A 16912-nucleotide genomic window follows, 5' to 3' on the forward strand; every position below is an offset into this window, starting at 1 on the left:
GTCGTGGCTTGGTTTCGACGGCCTCGCATCAGGAGCTGATGCAGCGTATTAGTCAAGGACGAGTAGTGAATCTGTCGAAGGGAAGGCGTACCATGTTCTTTACTGTTTGGACGGGATCCAAGTATGGGCTTACCGCCTATGCTTATATTGTAAGACCATGCCGATTCGCTACGATATGTTCCGCCTGTCTGTGCCATTTTGAGATGACTGTTTCACAAGCGGACTGCCGCTGATGCGACGTGAAAATCTTTTTGGCGAAAAGGCCTCTCGAGGTTGTGGCGTTTCGCAGCAGTGTTAGATCGTCGAGTTCTCTATCTTTCCTACATGTCAGTCTGCTGACAACCATAGTGGTTGCCTGATATGGCTGCGCCACGTCGGAATACTGCAGGGTGCTGAAAGAGGGAAGGATCTGTATAGAATGCCCGGATGGAACGGCGCCCTGAAGGATGCGGAGGCCTGTAGTCTCCGATCAAATCACATCAAGGCTCTAAATTTGACTTTGGACCTGGAACGATGCTGCTGCTTACAAAGTGAGACTTCCGGTATTCATCAGAATTAGTGAAATGGAAGTTGCTGCTAAGAGTGCTGCTCCCTACGTTATGCTGGAGAGTGACAGAGAGATCAGAGTGAAATCGAAGTGTTCCTTGTTTTTACGAGTAGAATTTCCGGTGCACAGCCCGTCGCGACATCGTATCGTCCTCCAATAGGCTTTTCTGGGTCTTCTGAACCTCTTCAAAAGGGAAATGAACTCATGCGGGGATGGGAGTGACGAGCCTGGAGTTGCAAGACTTGAACCATACCAAATAACACGTTTCTCGGTTGACCACATTGCGAGATGAGCAAAGTAGAAGGGGTTCGCGAAATTACAATCGATGAGTCGCGGCACGAAGACAAGATAAGGAAAGTAGCCATCTGCGTCGGTCGAAAGTGGAAGCGAGGCCAAGTGGCTGAGACAACAAGCACTGCTTGGCTTCTCCCGCCTGACGCAACGACATATCGCTCCTCGGAACGCCTTTGCATCAAGCAAGACTTCGACATTACCCATCAGCGCTCAGGCGCTGTAATATGCAGTGTACCCATTACCCAGGATAAAGCAGAAACAACAAGGAAGCGGATATCGAACGCTTCGCGCGTTCGCATGCTTTTGACGCATCTGAACACTGCCAACGCCCACGCACCAGCAACTCTCCGCACCCCGCGGGCACCTAGCGCCTCCACAAATCGCATGGCGGATGTGCCAGATCGTGCATCGATCAAGGAGGCGTCGAATCACTCTCGGGTTGGATGCGAGGCTAAACCCCGATTTACCGATCTGGGGATCTAACATCAACATGACATCACCACTTCTACATTGAACTATCGACGCGTCGCAAACATGAGGCACGTAACAAGTGCGTGCGCGCAGCGAAGCGCTCTAGTTGACTGTCACTGGGAACTATGTTATAGTACTGTCCCTCCGGTCGGATCCCCCACAACGCCCGCAACTTTCGCGGATAGTCCCTCGAGACCGTCGCAAACGGCTTCTTTTAGCCATTTTTGTTTACAGTCGATCATTGGATAGCGATTATTCTCGTAGTAGTTTCACGGCGCATACTACTCTTCGTTGGCCTTCCTAGGCTGTGGAGATCTTCGCGATGGCATCCAACGAGGCAGGAACGCTCCAGGATCCCGATCAACAACACACACAAGACGCGTCGCAACAACAATCACATGCTACTTCAGACGCGTCTGCCACCAATAATGAAACGAGTACGCACAATACCTTCATCTCCAACGTCTTACACACCAGTAGCCGGAGCTACTACGGTGCCGAAGGCTCAGGGCTATTCTCAGCTTCAAGCAATTCCACAGCGGTACCATCGCCAGATGTTCGACCTTCCTCCGATGCCGCAATACAACATTCAGCTTCCGAACATGTGTCCAGCGATGAATCTGCAACTCAGACTATTCCAAGCAACGACTACCTGCAGAAGACGACATCAGGAGGCCCAGTCGAGGAGCACGTAGTTCTCCACGATGATTCTTCAGACTCGGAGCATGAAGCTGAGGAGCCATCTGCGAAGCGCACCGAAAGCGCCAAGAGGCCCGGCCTCCAGTCGAAGAACTCGAAACCCATGACCGAAGACGACCTGTTCCGCGCGTTGTCCAGGCGAAGAACGAGCCAGGCCAATGGCCTCAGCAAGACAAATACTAGTGCGACAGGACGAAGCCAAGAGGAAGAAGACGAGATCAACAAGCTAATGGGAAAGATGTTCGGACATACCAGGCAGGAAGCATCAGAAGAGGAGAAGACGAGACATCAAGGTGTAATCTTCAAGCACTTGACCGTTAAGGGCATGGGTATTGGGGCGGCATTGCAGCCGAGTGTTGGAAGTCTTTTCCTAGACCCCGTGAGATTCTTCAAGAACCTCCTCACCAAGGGGCCACGCAAGGCAGGCGGCAAGCCCCCGATCCGCACCCTTCTCGACGACTTTTCTGGTTGCATAAGACCTGGCGAGATGGTGCTAGTTCTTGGTAGACCTGGGGCAGGTTGCTCAACGTTCCTCAAGATGATCGGCAACCAACGATACGGCTACGAAGAGATCACAGGCGACGTCTCGTATGGCGGTACTGACGCCGACGAGATGGGCAAGAAGTACCGTTCGGAGGTGCTATATAACCCCGAAGAGGACCTCCACTACGCGACGCTCAAGGTCAAAGACACACTCAGGTTCGCCTTGAAGACAAGGACGCCTGGTAAAGAGTCACGAAAGGAAGGCGAATCCCGCAACGACTATGTCAACGAGTTCCTTCGTGTAGTCACCAAGCTTTTCTGGATTGAGCACACCCTGGGTACAAAGGTTGGCAATGAACTGATTCGTGGTGTGTCTGGTGGTGAGAAGAAGCGGGTTTCGATCGCGGAGGCCATGGTAACCAAGGCATCGGTACAGTCCTGGGACAACTCGACAAAAGGTCTCGATGCGAGCACTGCTCTCGAATACGTTCAGAGTCTGCGATCTCTCACGAACATGGCCCAAATCTCGACTGCTGTAGCACTTTACCAGGCAGGCGAGTCGTTGTACGACCTTTTCGACAAGGTTCTTTTAATTCACGAAGGCCGCTGCTGCTACTTTGGGCCCACCGAGAAGGCCGCGGAGTATTTCAAGAACCTCGGCTTCGTCAAACCTGAGCGCTGGACCACCAGTGACTTCTTGACGTCCGTAACGGATGATCACGAGCGACAGATCAAGGAGGGCTGGGAAGATTGCATTCCTCGCACTGGCGCGGCTTTTGGAGAAGCATTTGCCAGCAGCGAGCAAGCCAATGACAACCTGGCCGAGATCGATGAATTCGACAAGGAGACCAAAAAGCAGGCCGAAGAACGTCACCAGGCACGAACTAAAGCTACCAAGAAGAAAAACTTCACCATTTCGTTCCCAGCTCAAGTCGTCGCCTGTACCGATCGCCAATTTCGCGTCATGGTGGGAGACCCGCAATCTCTTATTGGCAAATGGGGTGGCATCTTCTTCCAGGCCCTTATCGTCGGGTCATTGTTCTATAACCTTCCAAACACTGCTCAGGGTGTGTTTCCGCGAGGTGGTGTAATCTTGTAAGTTGTGACTTTACAAAATGCATGTGAGACATAAACTAACTTCGTCACCTTTGTAGTTTCATGCTGCTTTTCAACGCCCTTCTCGCTCTCGCTGAGCTTACGTCCGCTTTCGAATCCCGACCCATTCTATTGAAGCACAAGACCTTCTCCTTCTATCGACCGGCTGCCTACGCTATTGCGCAGACCCTTATCGACATGCCCCTTGTGCTGGTTCAGGTGTTCATCTTCGACATTGTTGTATACTTCATGGCCAACCTTTCGCGAACAGCATCGCAATTCTTCATCTCACTCCTCTTCCTCTGGATCATCACAATGACCATGTACGCTTTCTTCAGAGCTATCGGTGCCTTGGTAGGGTCCTTGGACGTCGCAACTCGGATCACGGGTGTTGCAATTCAGGCGCTTGTCGTATATACCGGCTATTTGATCCCTCCGGCGAAGATGCATCCCTGGTTTTCGTGGCTACGTTGGATCAACCCCATTCAATACGGCTTCGAAGGTCTCCTAGCGAACGAGTTCTACAACCTCGAGATCCAGTGTGTACCCCCATTCATCGCGCCGCAAATTCCTGGTGCCCAGGAGCAGTATCAGTCCTGCGCTATCCAAGGCAACAGGCCTGGATCGCTTACAGTCGCCGGTCCGGATTACATTTCTGCAGCGTTTGGCTACAGCAGATCGCATCTCTGGCGCAACTTTGGCTTCATCTGTGCCTTCTTCCTCTTCTTCGTCGCGCTAACTGCTTTCGGTATGGAAATCCAGAAGCCCAACAAAGGCGGAGGAGCAGTCACTATCTACAAGCGCGGCCAAGTACCCAAGACTGTTGAGAGAGAGATGGAGACCAAGAATCTACCCAAAGATGAGGAAGCTGGCAACGGCGAACCGATCACCGAGAAACACTCCAGCGACAACGACGACTCCGACAAGACAGCTGAAGGTGTGGCAAAGAACGAGACAATCTTCACATTCCAAGACATTACCTACACCATCCCATACGAGAAGGGCGAGAGAACGTTACTCAAGGGGGTTCAGGGCTTCGTCAGACCCGGCAAGCTTACTGCGCTAATGGGTGCATCGGGTGCCGGTAAGACGACATTGCTAAACACCCTTGCCCAGCGCATCGACTTTGGCGTTGTTCGTGGAGACTTCCTGGTCGATGGAAAGCCACTTCCGCAATCCTTCCAGCGTTCGACCGGTTTCGCAGAGCAGATGGACGTACACGAATCTACAGCGACAGTACGCGAGGCACTTCAATTCTCAGCGCGGTTGAGGCAACCGAAGGAAGTACCCATTCAGGAGAAGTACGACTACGTCGAGAAGATTATCGATCTTCTTGAGATGCGCGACATTGCTGGCGCAGCTATCGGTACAGCTGGAAATGGACTCAACCAGGAACAGAGGAAGCGTCTTACTATCGGCGTGGAGCTTGCAAGCAAACCCGAACTGCTCATGTTTCTTGATGAACCCACTTCTGGTCTTGACTCTGGTGCTGCTTTCAACATCGTTCGCTTCTTGCGCAAGGTAAGTCCATGAATCTCGACAATATAAGACGACTCACTAACTTGACTATAGCTTGCGGACGCTGGGCAAGCCATTCTCTGCACAATCCATCAACCCAGTGCCGTCCTCTTTGAGCACTTCGACCAACTTTTACTTCTCAAATCCGGCGGCCGTACAGTCTACTTCGGTGATCTAGGCCACGACTCCCAGAACCTCATCAAGTATCTCGAAGGCAATGGCGCTGACAAATGTCCTCCGCACACCAACCCTGCTGAGTACATGTTGGAGGCTATCGGTGCTGGTAACCCAGACTACAAGGGCCAAGACTGGGGCGACGTCTGGGAGAAGAGCTCAGAAAACGAGAAGCTCGGCAAAGAGATCCAGGATATCATCTCCAGCAGACGCGATGCATCGAAGAACGACGAGGCTCGCGATGACCGAGAATACGCAATGCCGTACCCTCAGCAATGGCTCACAGTCGTCAAACGAAGCTTTGTGGCTATCTGGCGGGATCCCCCCTATGTTCAAGGTATGGTCATGCTTCACATAATCACTGGGTTATTCAACGGTTTTACCTTCTGGAACCTCGGAAACAGTCAAATCGACATGCAATCCCGACTCTTCTCCATCTTCATGACCCTAACAATCGCACCTCCGCTGATCCAGCAATTACAACCCCGCTTCCTTAGCGTGCGCGGTATCTACGAGTCTCGCGAAGGCATTGCTAAGATCTACTCCTGGACTGCCATGGTTTGGGGCACGATACTCAGCGAACTGCCTTACCGGATTATTGCTGGAACTATTTACTGGTGCTGCTGGTACTTCCCGCCTGGCTTCCCTCGCGACACGTATACCGCGGCCAGTGTGTGGCTCTTCGTCATGCTCTTTGAAGTTTTCTACCTGGGCTTTGGACAGGCTATTGCGTCTTTCTCTCCTAACGAGCTGCTCGCGTCGCTACTTGTGCCGTTGTTCTTTACGTTCATCGTATCCTTCTGCGGTGTGGTCGTACCATATAACGCGCTACCCTCGTTCTGGTAAGTAGTATCTACGAATCGATGTGAAACATGTACTAACTACGAGCGCAGGCAAAGCTGGATGTATTGGCTTACTCCATTCAAGTACCTGCTTGAAGGATTCCTCGCGCTGCTCGTCCAAGGACAGACCATCCGATGCGAGACTAAAGAGATGGCGATCTTTCCACCCCCACCTGGCCAAGACTGTCAGACGTACGCCGGCCAATTCGCGCAGCAAGCAGGGGGCTACGTCGAAGCCCAGCCGGACGGGAACTGTGGGTTCTGTCAGTACGCAACTGGAGAAGCCTTCCTGGCATCCTTCAACGTCTTCCCACAGTACATATGGCGTGACTTCGGCATTATGTGGGCGTATATTTTCTTCAACTTTTCGGTCGTCTTCATCTGCACCTGGCTGTACTTGGGCGGCCTACGCCAGATCAAGTCTTTCTTCAGCCCGGCCGCGCGGAAACAAAAGAAAGAGGCAAAGCAAAAGCGAAGCGGTGATGCAGCTTGATACAGAGATTTCAAAGATAGCAGATACTCGGCACAGTGTGCGGCGACATGCTTCGACGTCGACTGCGAAGACGCGGGTTCCGGAAAACTCCTAGCCTGCCCGCGGCCGGAACGCGCAAGGCTGGGAGACGCAGCTTTGGGACGGCCCATCCCAGCGCACTGTGGGGCTCATTTCCGCCTCGTGCATTCCCCGCGAAATGCCTCTTGGGGATCTAGAGCATGTGCTAGAGTTTCTCTGTACGTACAGGCTTGGTTCTAGCGTCCACCATAGTCACCCGTATAGCCAGCGGTGTAGCATTAATAGTAATTTTGACAGCTGTGCTGTCATGTGTACAGAGTGCAGTAGCTTCCACTGTGCATTTGACGTGTGAAGTATCATGGATGTGCTGGTCTCTGTCGTAGCTGTCGAGCCATGCGCGATTAACAAGACCGCTCACACGAGATGCTCGGCACTTTGACACATGCAAACCCAATCTTGCAGGTATCGGGTTAACAAGGCATCGTGAGAAGCATCGAAATGCCTCAGCTTTTCCGATGGGCAGCGCCGCCCGTCCGAGGCCCTTGATTTGTGCATCGTGAAATCGAGGACTAAGCCGAACGGCGTTCCATCATAGTGCAGGGGTCTGTGTGGATCGCAAACTGCACACGAGCTGGAACCGGAACTGTGGTATCTTTGCACCGCCTCCTGTGGCCGAGCTATGCTGTCGACTATTGATTATCGCGATGCGCAATATTGACGCGCATGTACTGATTGTGGTATGAGGCATTTCGTACTGTTCGTCCATGGCCGCTCTAGTCACCCTCCTAAGCCATACCGAGGTCTACGATCAATAGCACAGCTTGTCCGGCGAGAAATAGGCCAAGAGTCGTTATAGCCGAAATGTTCGTAATGTGGCCCAATGAAACAATGACGAAAGGTCGTTGAGCCTTTACCGCTTGCAGCGAGCGTGAATGTGGGGTAAGTGCGATCAGCCCCTCCAGCCAATACCGACGCGCGCATTGCCGTTCACGCAGCTGTAGCAATCGTCACGAGGGCTCCGGTACTGCGAAAAGTCGTCGACCATGACACAACCGTGACCGCAGACCCCATCTTAGTTCTAGTTAGAGAAGAATAGAATTTGCCATTCCATGCGCGTCGTCGGCCTAAGCTTTGGCAGCCATAAAGCTGGGTGTCGTGGTTACACTTGCCGGGCGCTCCTTCCGAAGTCACCCAGCCCTCGTGCCCAGCTCCGCGTTATTTTCGTCCCTCGTGAGCCGACCGGCACTCCCACTACCCAAACACGCGCCATTACCCAATCAGCGACGGTAGCGCTAACTCGTCCCCGGCCCAGCAGTGCCAGCCTGAGCGCAGACGACGTCGTCAGAATGGCTTCGAGTGGTATTAAAGCTGCCTCGGACCCCGTTGTTAGAACTGCATCCCCAGCTCCTTTGGCCCAAGACTTTGCCCGTCAACAGGTGTCAAAACAACAGCGTTCTAATTTCCATTCCTCTTCCATCTCTCCACTCATATCCTACACCATGGTTTCTCAGAGCGTCAACAAGACCAATCTCCACCCTTCCGGCGTTGCGTGAGTGCCATCCTTCTCAGGCCTGAGGTCAATTGAGTTGGGTAAAACTAACAACTATCTCAAGGCCGAACAAGGAACACACGGAGATTGAAGAGTCCCTCCACGACAAGGCACACATCGACTATGACCGTGTAGCCATTGTAAGCTTACCTGGACGTACAAACCTCAACTCCAATACTAACCATGCCAGATCGCCAACCCTTCAGTCGCTGCCCTCTACGAAGATGCGCTCGTATACGAGACCGGCTCAGCCATCACAGCCTCAGGCGCTCTCTCAGCATACTCAGGAGCCAAGACCGGCCGCTCACCCTCGGACAAGCGCATCGTCGAGGAGGACTCGTCAAAAAACGACGTCTGGTGGGGTCCAGTGAACAAGCCGATGAAGGCCGACGTAAGTCTTCTCCGCATTTCCTACGCATTAAACTTTAGTCTACGTCAAACCGCGGAATTGGCTTGTGAAATTTTGGCGGCAGACGTCATGTACGCTAGGCGCATACCCGATGGAGTTCGCATCCCTGCACGTGGCGCGGTTCTGGGGCTCGGCTGCCCCGCATCGCGCCTGCATGACGGATCAACTTCCATCGATCCATCTGGAATATTATCACGTGCGCATCTTGAGCTCTTGCTGACATCCCATCCAGGTCTGGCGTATCAACCGTGAGCGTGCCATTGACTACCTCAACACCAGGAACCGCATCTACGTCGTCGATGGCTTCGCCGGCTGGGACAAGCGCTACAGGATTCGCGTTCGTGTCGTCTGCGCTCGTGCCTACCATGCTCTCTTCATGCGCAACATGTTGATCCGCCCTTCAAGGGAAGAGCTGGAGCACTTCGAGCCTGACTACACTATTTACAATGCCGGTGCTTTCCCTGCCAACAGGTACACAAGCGGTATGACCTCGTCAACATCCGTCGCCCTCAACTTCGCCGACAAAGAGATGGTTATTCTCGGTACCGAGTACGCTGGTGAGATGAAGGTCAGTCCCAAGTGTACGAAGTGCATATGAGACAAATGCTGACTTCGTACCTCCACCTCTGCAGAAGGGCATCTTCACTGTTCTCTACTACGAGATGCCTGTCAAGCACAACGTCCTGACTCTTCACTCTTCCGCAAACGAGGGTATCAAGAACGGCGATGTCACTGTCTTCTTCGGTCTTTCCGGAACTGGCAAGACCACCTTGTCTGCCGACCCCAAGCGTGCCTTGATCGGTGACGACGAGCACTGCTGGAGCGACACCGGTGTCTTCAACATAGAGGGTGGCTGCTACGCCAAGTGCATTGGTCTCTCTGCAGAGAAGGAGCCAGATATCTACGGCGCCATCCGCTTCGGATCCATTCTTGAGAACGTTGTCTTCGATCCAGTAACCCGTGTTGTTGACTACGACGACGACACCCTGACCGAGAACACTCGCTGCGCCTACCCCATCGAGTACATTGAGAACACCAAGATTCCCTGCATCTCAGAAGGCCATCCCAAGAACATTGTCCTCCTCACCTGTGACGCTCGCGGTGTCCTTCCTCCCATCTCCAAGCTCAGCCCCGAGCAGACCATGTACCACTTCATCTCCGGGTACACCTCCAAGATGGCCGGTACCGAGCAGGGTATCACCGAGCCCCAGGCTACCTTCTCTTCTTGCTTCGCTCAACCCTTCCTCGCTCTCCACCCCATGCGCTACGCCAAGATGCTCGCGGAGAAGATTCAACAACACGGCGCCAATGCCTGGCTCCTCAACACCGGCTGGGTCGGTGCCGGTGCTACCACCGGTGGCAAGGTAAGACAATCCTGCAACAAGATCCACCCGAAACATATACTAACATCACCACAGCGCTGCCCCCTCAAGTACACCCGCGCCATCCTCGACGCCATCCACTCGGGCGAGCTCGCCAACGTCGAATACGAGACCTACGAGACCTTCGGCCTCTCCGTCCCCAAGACCTGCCCTAACGTCCCCGACGAGCTCCTCAACCCCGCCAAATCATGGAACGGCACCGCCGACTTCAAGGGCGAAGTCGAGAAGCTCGGCAAGCTCTTCATGGAGAACTTCAAGAAGTACGAAGACCAAGCCACCAAGGAGGTCATCGAGAGTGGTCCACACGTATGCTGCTGCCCCAAGCACTAGACGGTTGTTTTTCCGGTTCCGACATACCTTTCTTACTCTTTTGACAGACTGACTAGCGGATTTCCACTTCGATGTTTCTTTCTCTTTACGTTACAATCGAGCGGTCGAGCGGGTACCCTCCATCGACGTCAGCGGCTGTGCTTTCCTCTTTCTTTTTTTGATTGGATGGTTACAGGCATAATGTGTGCCTGCAGACGGGATTTGATATGATATCATGGCTTTATCTCTTTACTTTGCTAGATGCGTCTTATGAGCGCTTTGTCGCGTGTACATACACTTTTGGCGTTGGGTCCAGTTGAGCATTTCATGGCAGAAGACGAGAACGTAGCATAGCTGCTGTTGGAAGAGGAGAGAGAGAGAGAGAGAGAGAGAGAGGCAAAATTATCATCATGTTCATCGAAGCGGTGTTCATTATGGTATAGGTGTGATTGAGGCTGTACCACTCTCGGAAGATACTTGGACCGCTTTCGGAAGGTATCTGTCGAGAGTGGTACATCCTTATTCCACATCTATACCATAATGTATAGAGCTTTTGATGAAAGAATGAATCTTTTCAATCAAACACATCCTCCGATGCTCTCTGTCTCAAAGGCGTGAGGGTATCAAACTGTTGACTTCGTGCTCTTGCCACTACTGTTCCTTACTGCCATCTCAGTACAAGCCATTCCAACCCCCTTCCAACCATCCCCATCTATCTCCCATCTCCCATTTCTCCAGAACGACCACCGAATATCTCACAAAACCGCCTCATCCATATTCCTAATCCACCCCCACATCCACATCACCGTATCCAAATGCGCCTGCACCCCCACCCTCTCATCCACCGTATGAATATTGCCCAAACCAACCTGCTCCCTATCCCAACCAGGTCCATACCTAAAGATATTCTCGCTCAAATCCCAATAGTAGCGTGTATCCGTATTTCCAGTCATGATACCAGGACTCACAAGCAGATCTTTACCATAAAGGGCACGGGTTGTGCCGGACAGGATCTGGTAGGGCGTTGCGGTTTTGTTGGAGTGTGAGGTTGATTCCAAGGATGTGGGTGTGACGGGCGCGGGTTCTAGCATGGTGGGGCCGTGGGAGAGGGTTATGCTCGAGGGTGTCTCGGTGCCGTTGAAGGCGTGGAGGGTGAGGTTGTGCTTTTGCGCTACTTGGGCGGCGAGGGATGTGATGTGCGTTTTCACGGCTGAGGAGCTGGATCCGACGTTTATGCGGTGGTTTACTGTGATCTGAGTTCGCTCGGGCAGGGCGTTTGTTTTTACGCCGCCGTGGATTATGTCGACGGCTACGGAGGTTGTGAAGAGGTATTTTATGCCTGGGCCTGCTTTTGCGGCTTCAAGGGCGAGGGCGTCTTTTGTGGACTTCTTAGAGCACGTTTGACTGCGTTTGGAGCGCTTGTCTAGGAGTTTGCCGAGGTGGTGCGGGAAGTCTGGGGCGTGGGAGGCGCCGCACTGGAGGAGGCCTAGGTACGGGTTCTCGTCTGCGAGGTGGGGCTCGTAGGCGTTTGCTTCGATTAGGGTGATGAGCTCGCTCGCTACGCCGATGCCGTTGTGTGCGGGTGGAATACTGCTGTGGCCGCCGGGCATGCGCACGACGATGTCGACGTCGATGTAGCCTTTCTCGGCGACACCGGGGATTGCAAAGTTTGCACCCCAGCTTTCGACGTTTACGGCGCCTTCGTCGATGATGGCAGCGATGGAGTTGTGGCCGAGCTTCTTCAACAGGTACTCTGAGAGATGGCCTGCACCTTCGCGACCAGAGATCTCTTCGTCGAAACCAAATGATAGAATCAACGTTCGCTGAGGAGTAAACCCAGCAGAAATCAACGCCTCAACGCTATTCAAAATAGCCAACAACTGGTTCTTACAATCACTTGCACCCCTGCCCCAAACAAACTTCCCATCGTAATGACCAGAAAACGGGGGATACGTCCACTGCTTAACCGTAGAGTCCGGAACAGGCACAACGTCCTGATGCGCCATGAGCAGATTAGGCTTCAAGCTCGCATCCGTGCCAGCCCACGTATACAGCAAGCCGTGCGTGTTGACCTTGTCCAACTGCAATGCCGCATGCGTCAACGGGAAAGTCTTTTCAAGGTAGTCGGCAAAAGAGTACATAATGTCCCAGCGCGGGTCGGATCCAATCTCGCCCATGTCGTCGTAGCTTTGCGTGGGGATCTGGACGGCGCCTGATAAGCGCTCGATGGCAACGTCTCGGAAAGCATCGGACGTTAGGTAGCTTTCCATCTCATCCAACTCTTTCGTCTTTCTTGCTGGGAACAGGGGCTCGACCTGCGGACATTGCGCTTTCGAACCGACATCGCCTGAACGAGATGGAAGCTGCCATGGCGATGATACAGGGACGGTGATATGACGTAAGAAAGCCAAACCCGCTAAACAAAACAACGCGCTTCCAACGAATTGACGGTAGTAAGAGCGACTATACTGCTTCGACGGAGTCGGAACAGGCGTCTGCTTTCCCCAATTCTTGCCCGCCATAGTGTGATGCTTGGTTGATGGTTAGAGTCTTGGTGTGTCTTGGTTATCGGATGTTGCGCGGGGATAAGTGGTGGTGCGTTTGCGACTAGTCTCAATCAGGAAGGTACCTAGGCATGTACATGGCTTTGTCAGTATTTATCGGATCGACGAGATAATCGTATCTATGTCGCTGTTTGTTTGTTGTGTGTTTCGGAAAATTATCCGACGAACGTTCAGTTATCGGACGGCGGGGAGGTTGTTGTGCGTGGGTGGTGTTTCGTAGTTAGAGCCCACTTCTGAAGACGCCATTTTCTAATCATGGTCTGGTTTGGTGTTTTTGGTTCACAGCTAATCACCAGCTAGTCGTTTGATCAGAGACATCCCATGTCATAAGTCGTCGCCATATACTGCTACAATGAGCCCTCTGGCCACTTGTACTCCGGCCACGGGAAATCTGGATCGTACTTCTGCTGAAGTACAACACTTCCTGCTGGAAACGTCTTCTGTGAGCCATCAGGCATATCCACCGGCCGCGCCTCATCAACAAAGGTCCACGCTGCGAGCAGACCAGCAGCCTGCGCAATCTCATCCTTGAGCTTCCCAAGTTGATCTGGCTGGGGAGAAAACTTCTCAAGCAGAGCTTTCTCCCTAGTCTCCTCGAATTCTCCTGGTTCAGCCGTAACTTCTACGTCCTGATCACGCTGTTGCTCTTTCATATCCATTCCACCGCAATCCGATACCAAGGGCTGAAAGAAATCATTCTTCAGCGGTCGCTCCACTTCAGCATTGTCCAGATCCTCGTCGATATCGATATTGGCAATCTCGTAGTTGATGTACGTCAGAGCCAGACATTCCGTCTTCACAAGGATCTTCACGACCACTTGTGTGCTTTCTGCTTGTCCCTCTTCCACCATTTCGTCATCGGCAAAGGCATCCACGTACCAGATTGCACTCCTCTTCACTGCATCTTCATCAATGACGACGAAGGGGGATTCTCGGCCTGCTTCGTTTTCTTTGGCGCGCATGTATTGATGGGATTTGCCGATGTAATCAGCGGGAGGCCTTGTGATCTTGAGCTCAAGCAGTGGCTGGAATCGAGAGCAGGCGCCGAGTTCAAATTCTGTCTTGACTTTTGCGAGCTCGTTGTCGTTTAATGGAGCCAGGAGATATGCTATGAGGCATGTGACGTCGAAGGGGGGCGAAATGAAAACCATGATAATGGTGAGTTTGGTTGTAGTAGAAGGGGCTGAATGTGAGCATTTCGAAGGATTGGTACTTCCTGACTGTTTATTTGTGATGCATACTGCATAGTGGTCCTCGCGTTGCTAAAGACTTTGATTTCTGCAATGCAGGAGACCAGCGATTGGCTACAGTTACGCTCGCGCAGGCAGCAATATTGTTGAGGGCCCTGTATTTAGCGGCTCGACTTAGCTTGAGATCGGCACTGCCAATCTGGAAACGTTAGGCTCTTCAGCAATGCACTCATAGGCTAACACAATCATGTCGCACACCGAAGTAGATCTCCAACAACTGGCACGCCGCAAGGCCAGGCTCCAGTTCGAGTCGAAGGCGCCTACTCTTCTTGATTTGGGGTGTTTGTAGGTAGATCACAATGCGTATGATAACTCCAGAACTTGTGTTGCATTTAGCCTCGACGGGATCTTCATTGTACCCAATGCTGACTTGTCGTGGCAGTGGATGCGTCGTCGCATGTCCTCCCAGATTGAAACGAGCATGCACGATACGGAGAGAGTACAGGTTGGCGAGAAGTACGAGGCACCAATCATCGCCTGTCCCGCAAAGCCTATACCCGTGTCAATACAGTATCTAAGTCCTGAACACTATCAGCGCACTCTCATCCGGCGAAGGACCTATATCCGGCCAAATTTCCGTCTGGCACCCAGCTGCCCTTCGAACCATGTCCCTCTCCAGAAAGTTCGCCAGCTCCAGACTATCCCAAAGTATCTCTCTTCTCCTCCGCGACCGCAGAATACTAATAATCCTCTGCCGCACTGCCACATCAGTGCAGAAAACATATAGCTGGAACAACGCTGTGGTGAGATCCGTTTTGAGTCCGTAGAGTGGTTGTTTCGACTTACTCCACAAGCGATCGAGGTCGTTGAGTAGGTGACTGCATTCTACAGCGTCGAGTTGACTAGTGGGCTGGTTGTCGCAATCGACTGCAGGGCTTTCATCCGCTAGTAGCAACTCCCAGAGTTTGTACTGAATTTTCAGATTGACAATTCTTTCTAGGTTTCTTGCGTATTCGGCTGTGCCTACTAGGTCCTTCACCATGGCCCGGAACTGTATATCCCATACTCGCAATCGTTGTCGTAATATTGCCCATTGCTTTTCGCACTCGAAATTGTTATGGTCCCGATCCTGCTCCAAGTCCCATGAGATGTGCGTGACGACATCATCGAACGTGTTCATCACATCTTCCGCCTCGACGAGATCCCGAAGCTTTCCAGCAGGTTTGTTATACTTCTTTTTCGGCGCCATGAATGGCGTGATGTTTGCGAATATACGGTTTGGGGAGAAGAGGCCGACTTGGCTGCCAATGGCGTGGAATATAGCTGCCAGTTCCTCAATATCATGGTTAGGTAGGTATGTGCTGGGTTTGTGGTTCGCAATGAGTTCTGTTCCAGACTTGATGTGCCGAATCGCTTCGCTGAAGTTGCCGCGTAGGCTCTCGAGAATGGCAAACAAGACGCAACATGTCAGGATAGTGACTAGATCGGTTTGGGCATCGTTCGCGGTGCCTCTTCCGTGTATCAGACCAGATATGGCATCGTTGTAGTGCGACAGGGTAAAACCTTCAAGACTTGATGGCTTGTCCTGGCCGCATGTTATGAATTGCCAATGGACGGCGCCAAGAGCCATGACTGCATGTCGTACACACGAGACGTTTTGGCTAGGGCCCTGAAAGGCCTTTTGCCAGAAGTTCTTGTTCAAAGATTTAGATATCTCCAAGTCGTGAATCGTGTTGGTGAAGAAGTGAGTGTAGTAGTAAGTTTCCAGGGGATGGCCTGGTACCAACAACGTTCTGGGAAGATCGAAGATCGAAGATCCCTTTGAAGAGCAAACGGTTCGGATAGGCTTTGGTGCCAGCACTGGCGCGTTCGGGGTCTGCCAGTTTTTTAGAGGCGCAGATGCGTAACCATCGCAGACGAAGCCGGCTGAAGTGCATCTTTGACATGTGGGTTCAGTCTCGTCGCATTTCTTCCGTCTTTGCTTGCTGGGCGAATTAGGTAAACCAGGTGTTATGGGGTGCGACAAGCCACACTGCTAACCTACCAGGTAATACAGCCTGTACGCGTCTTGTGGGAGAAAGCTCTAACCCTCCGTGCGCCTGATGGTGGCTTTGTGTTTTGCATCGCGTACATGCAGGGGAAAGTGTGCATCCATCCTACTTTAATGGCCAGAGATTGGCAGGACCGGGCTCCAGTCTGAGTCAAACGCGTATGTTCTGCACTGTTGATACGGGAATCTTCGATGGGATATCTGCCAGCCCGTACGCGGTGAGCCGGGAACTTTGGTCTCTGCAAGTGGGGCAGCTCCGCTCAGGATAAGATTGGCCTCCTATACGCGCAGACCCACCAACTGCTATAACGGGACTAGCGCTAGCCTCGCCAAGCCCACCAACGTCCGCACGAAGCCGAGCTACCTTTCTTTGGCCGTAGAACCCTGAAAGTATCGAAACGGTGTACAATCTGGCCGAGTCCGAATTATGTGACTAGGTACATCCGCAGGGCGAAGCAAGAGCATGCGCGTTAGGCTCCAGGTCGCAGAGCTAACCGAGCTTCCGAAAGAGAAGGCGAGGCGTTCAGCGATGAATAGGTGACTCTTACCGTCTAGGTGTTTTGCTCGTTCCATTTAACCTCCTCTCACGATACCGCCCTGATCAAGAATACAACTATCGCCATATCTTCATCTCAAAACATGACCGATACCCAACGATCGAAACCCACGATCGCTGTCGCTCCAAGCCAGGAGAGCTCACCCTCAAAGTTAGATGCTTTTCTATCAGCACACCCCGAGATCCAGATTGGTCGCGCCGCCTTTGAAAGCCTCCAATCCACCCACGATGGCAGCGACTCATTCTCCATCATCAACAAGCCGTTCGTA

The 16912-nt window shown here is 52.5% G+C and overlaps 5 protein-coding genes across 5 annotated transcripts; 2 read left to right on the plus strand and 3 right to left on the minus strand.

The window, feature by feature from the left end:
* Positions 1-1634: 1634 nt before the first annotated feature.
* J4E79_007177 (uncharacterized protein) lies at positions 1635-6616 on the plus strand (the record flags this gene model as incomplete). Its single annotated transcript, XM_049356044.1, has 4 exons — positions 1635-3589; positions 3649-5110; positions 5162-6123; positions 6175-6616. 4 exons carry the CDS (start codon positions 1635-1637, stop codon positions 6614-6616), a joined length of 4821 nt encoding a protein of 1606 aa, XP_049209498.1.
* A 1517-nt stretch (positions 6617-8133) lies between these two features.
* J4E79_007178 (uncharacterized protein) lies at positions 8134-10304 on the plus strand (the record flags this gene model as incomplete). Its single annotated transcript, XM_049356045.1, has 6 exons — positions 8134-8183; positions 8248-8323; positions 8374-8574; positions 8825-9160; positions 9225-9956; positions 10011-10304. The coding sequence occupies 6 exons, from the start codon at positions 8134-8136 to the stop codon at positions 10302-10304; spliced, it is 1689 nt and encodes a 562-aa protein (XP_049209499.1).
* A 734-nt stretch (positions 10305-11038) lies between these two features.
* On the minus strand, positions 11039-12805 carry J4E79_007179 (uncharacterized protein; the record flags this gene model as incomplete). The annotated part of the gene is made up of 1 exon (XM_049356046.1): positions 11039-12805. The coding sequence occupies one exon, from the start codon at positions 12803-12805 to the stop codon at positions 11039-11041; it is 1767 nt and encodes a 588-aa protein (XP_049209500.1).
* Positions 12806-13194: 389 nt separating this feature from the next.
* J4E79_007180 (uncharacterized protein) lies at positions 13195-13998 on the minus strand (the record flags this gene model as incomplete). The annotated part of the gene is made up of 1 exon (XM_049356047.1): positions 13195-13998. The coding sequence occupies one exon, from the start codon at positions 13996-13998 to the stop codon at positions 13195-13197; it is 804 nt and encodes a 267-aa protein (XP_049209501.1).
* Positions 13999-14611: 613 nt separating this feature from the next.
* J4E79_007181 (uncharacterized protein) lies at positions 14612-15667 on the minus strand (the record flags this gene model as incomplete). The annotated part of the gene is made up of 1 exon (XM_049356048.1): positions 14612-15667. The coding sequence occupies one exon, from the start codon at positions 15665-15667 to the stop codon at positions 14612-14614; it is 1056 nt and encodes a 351-aa protein (XP_049209502.1).
* Positions 15668-16912: the final 1245 nt, after the last annotated feature.

The sequence above is a fragment of the Alternaria viburni genome (assembly GCF_023758015.1).
Source record: "Alternaria viburni strain BMP 2772 chromosome Unknown scaffold_15, whole genome shotgun sequence".
NCBI lineage: Eukaryota > Fungi > Ascomycota > Dothideomycetes > Pleosporales > Pleosporaceae > Alternaria > Alternaria viburni.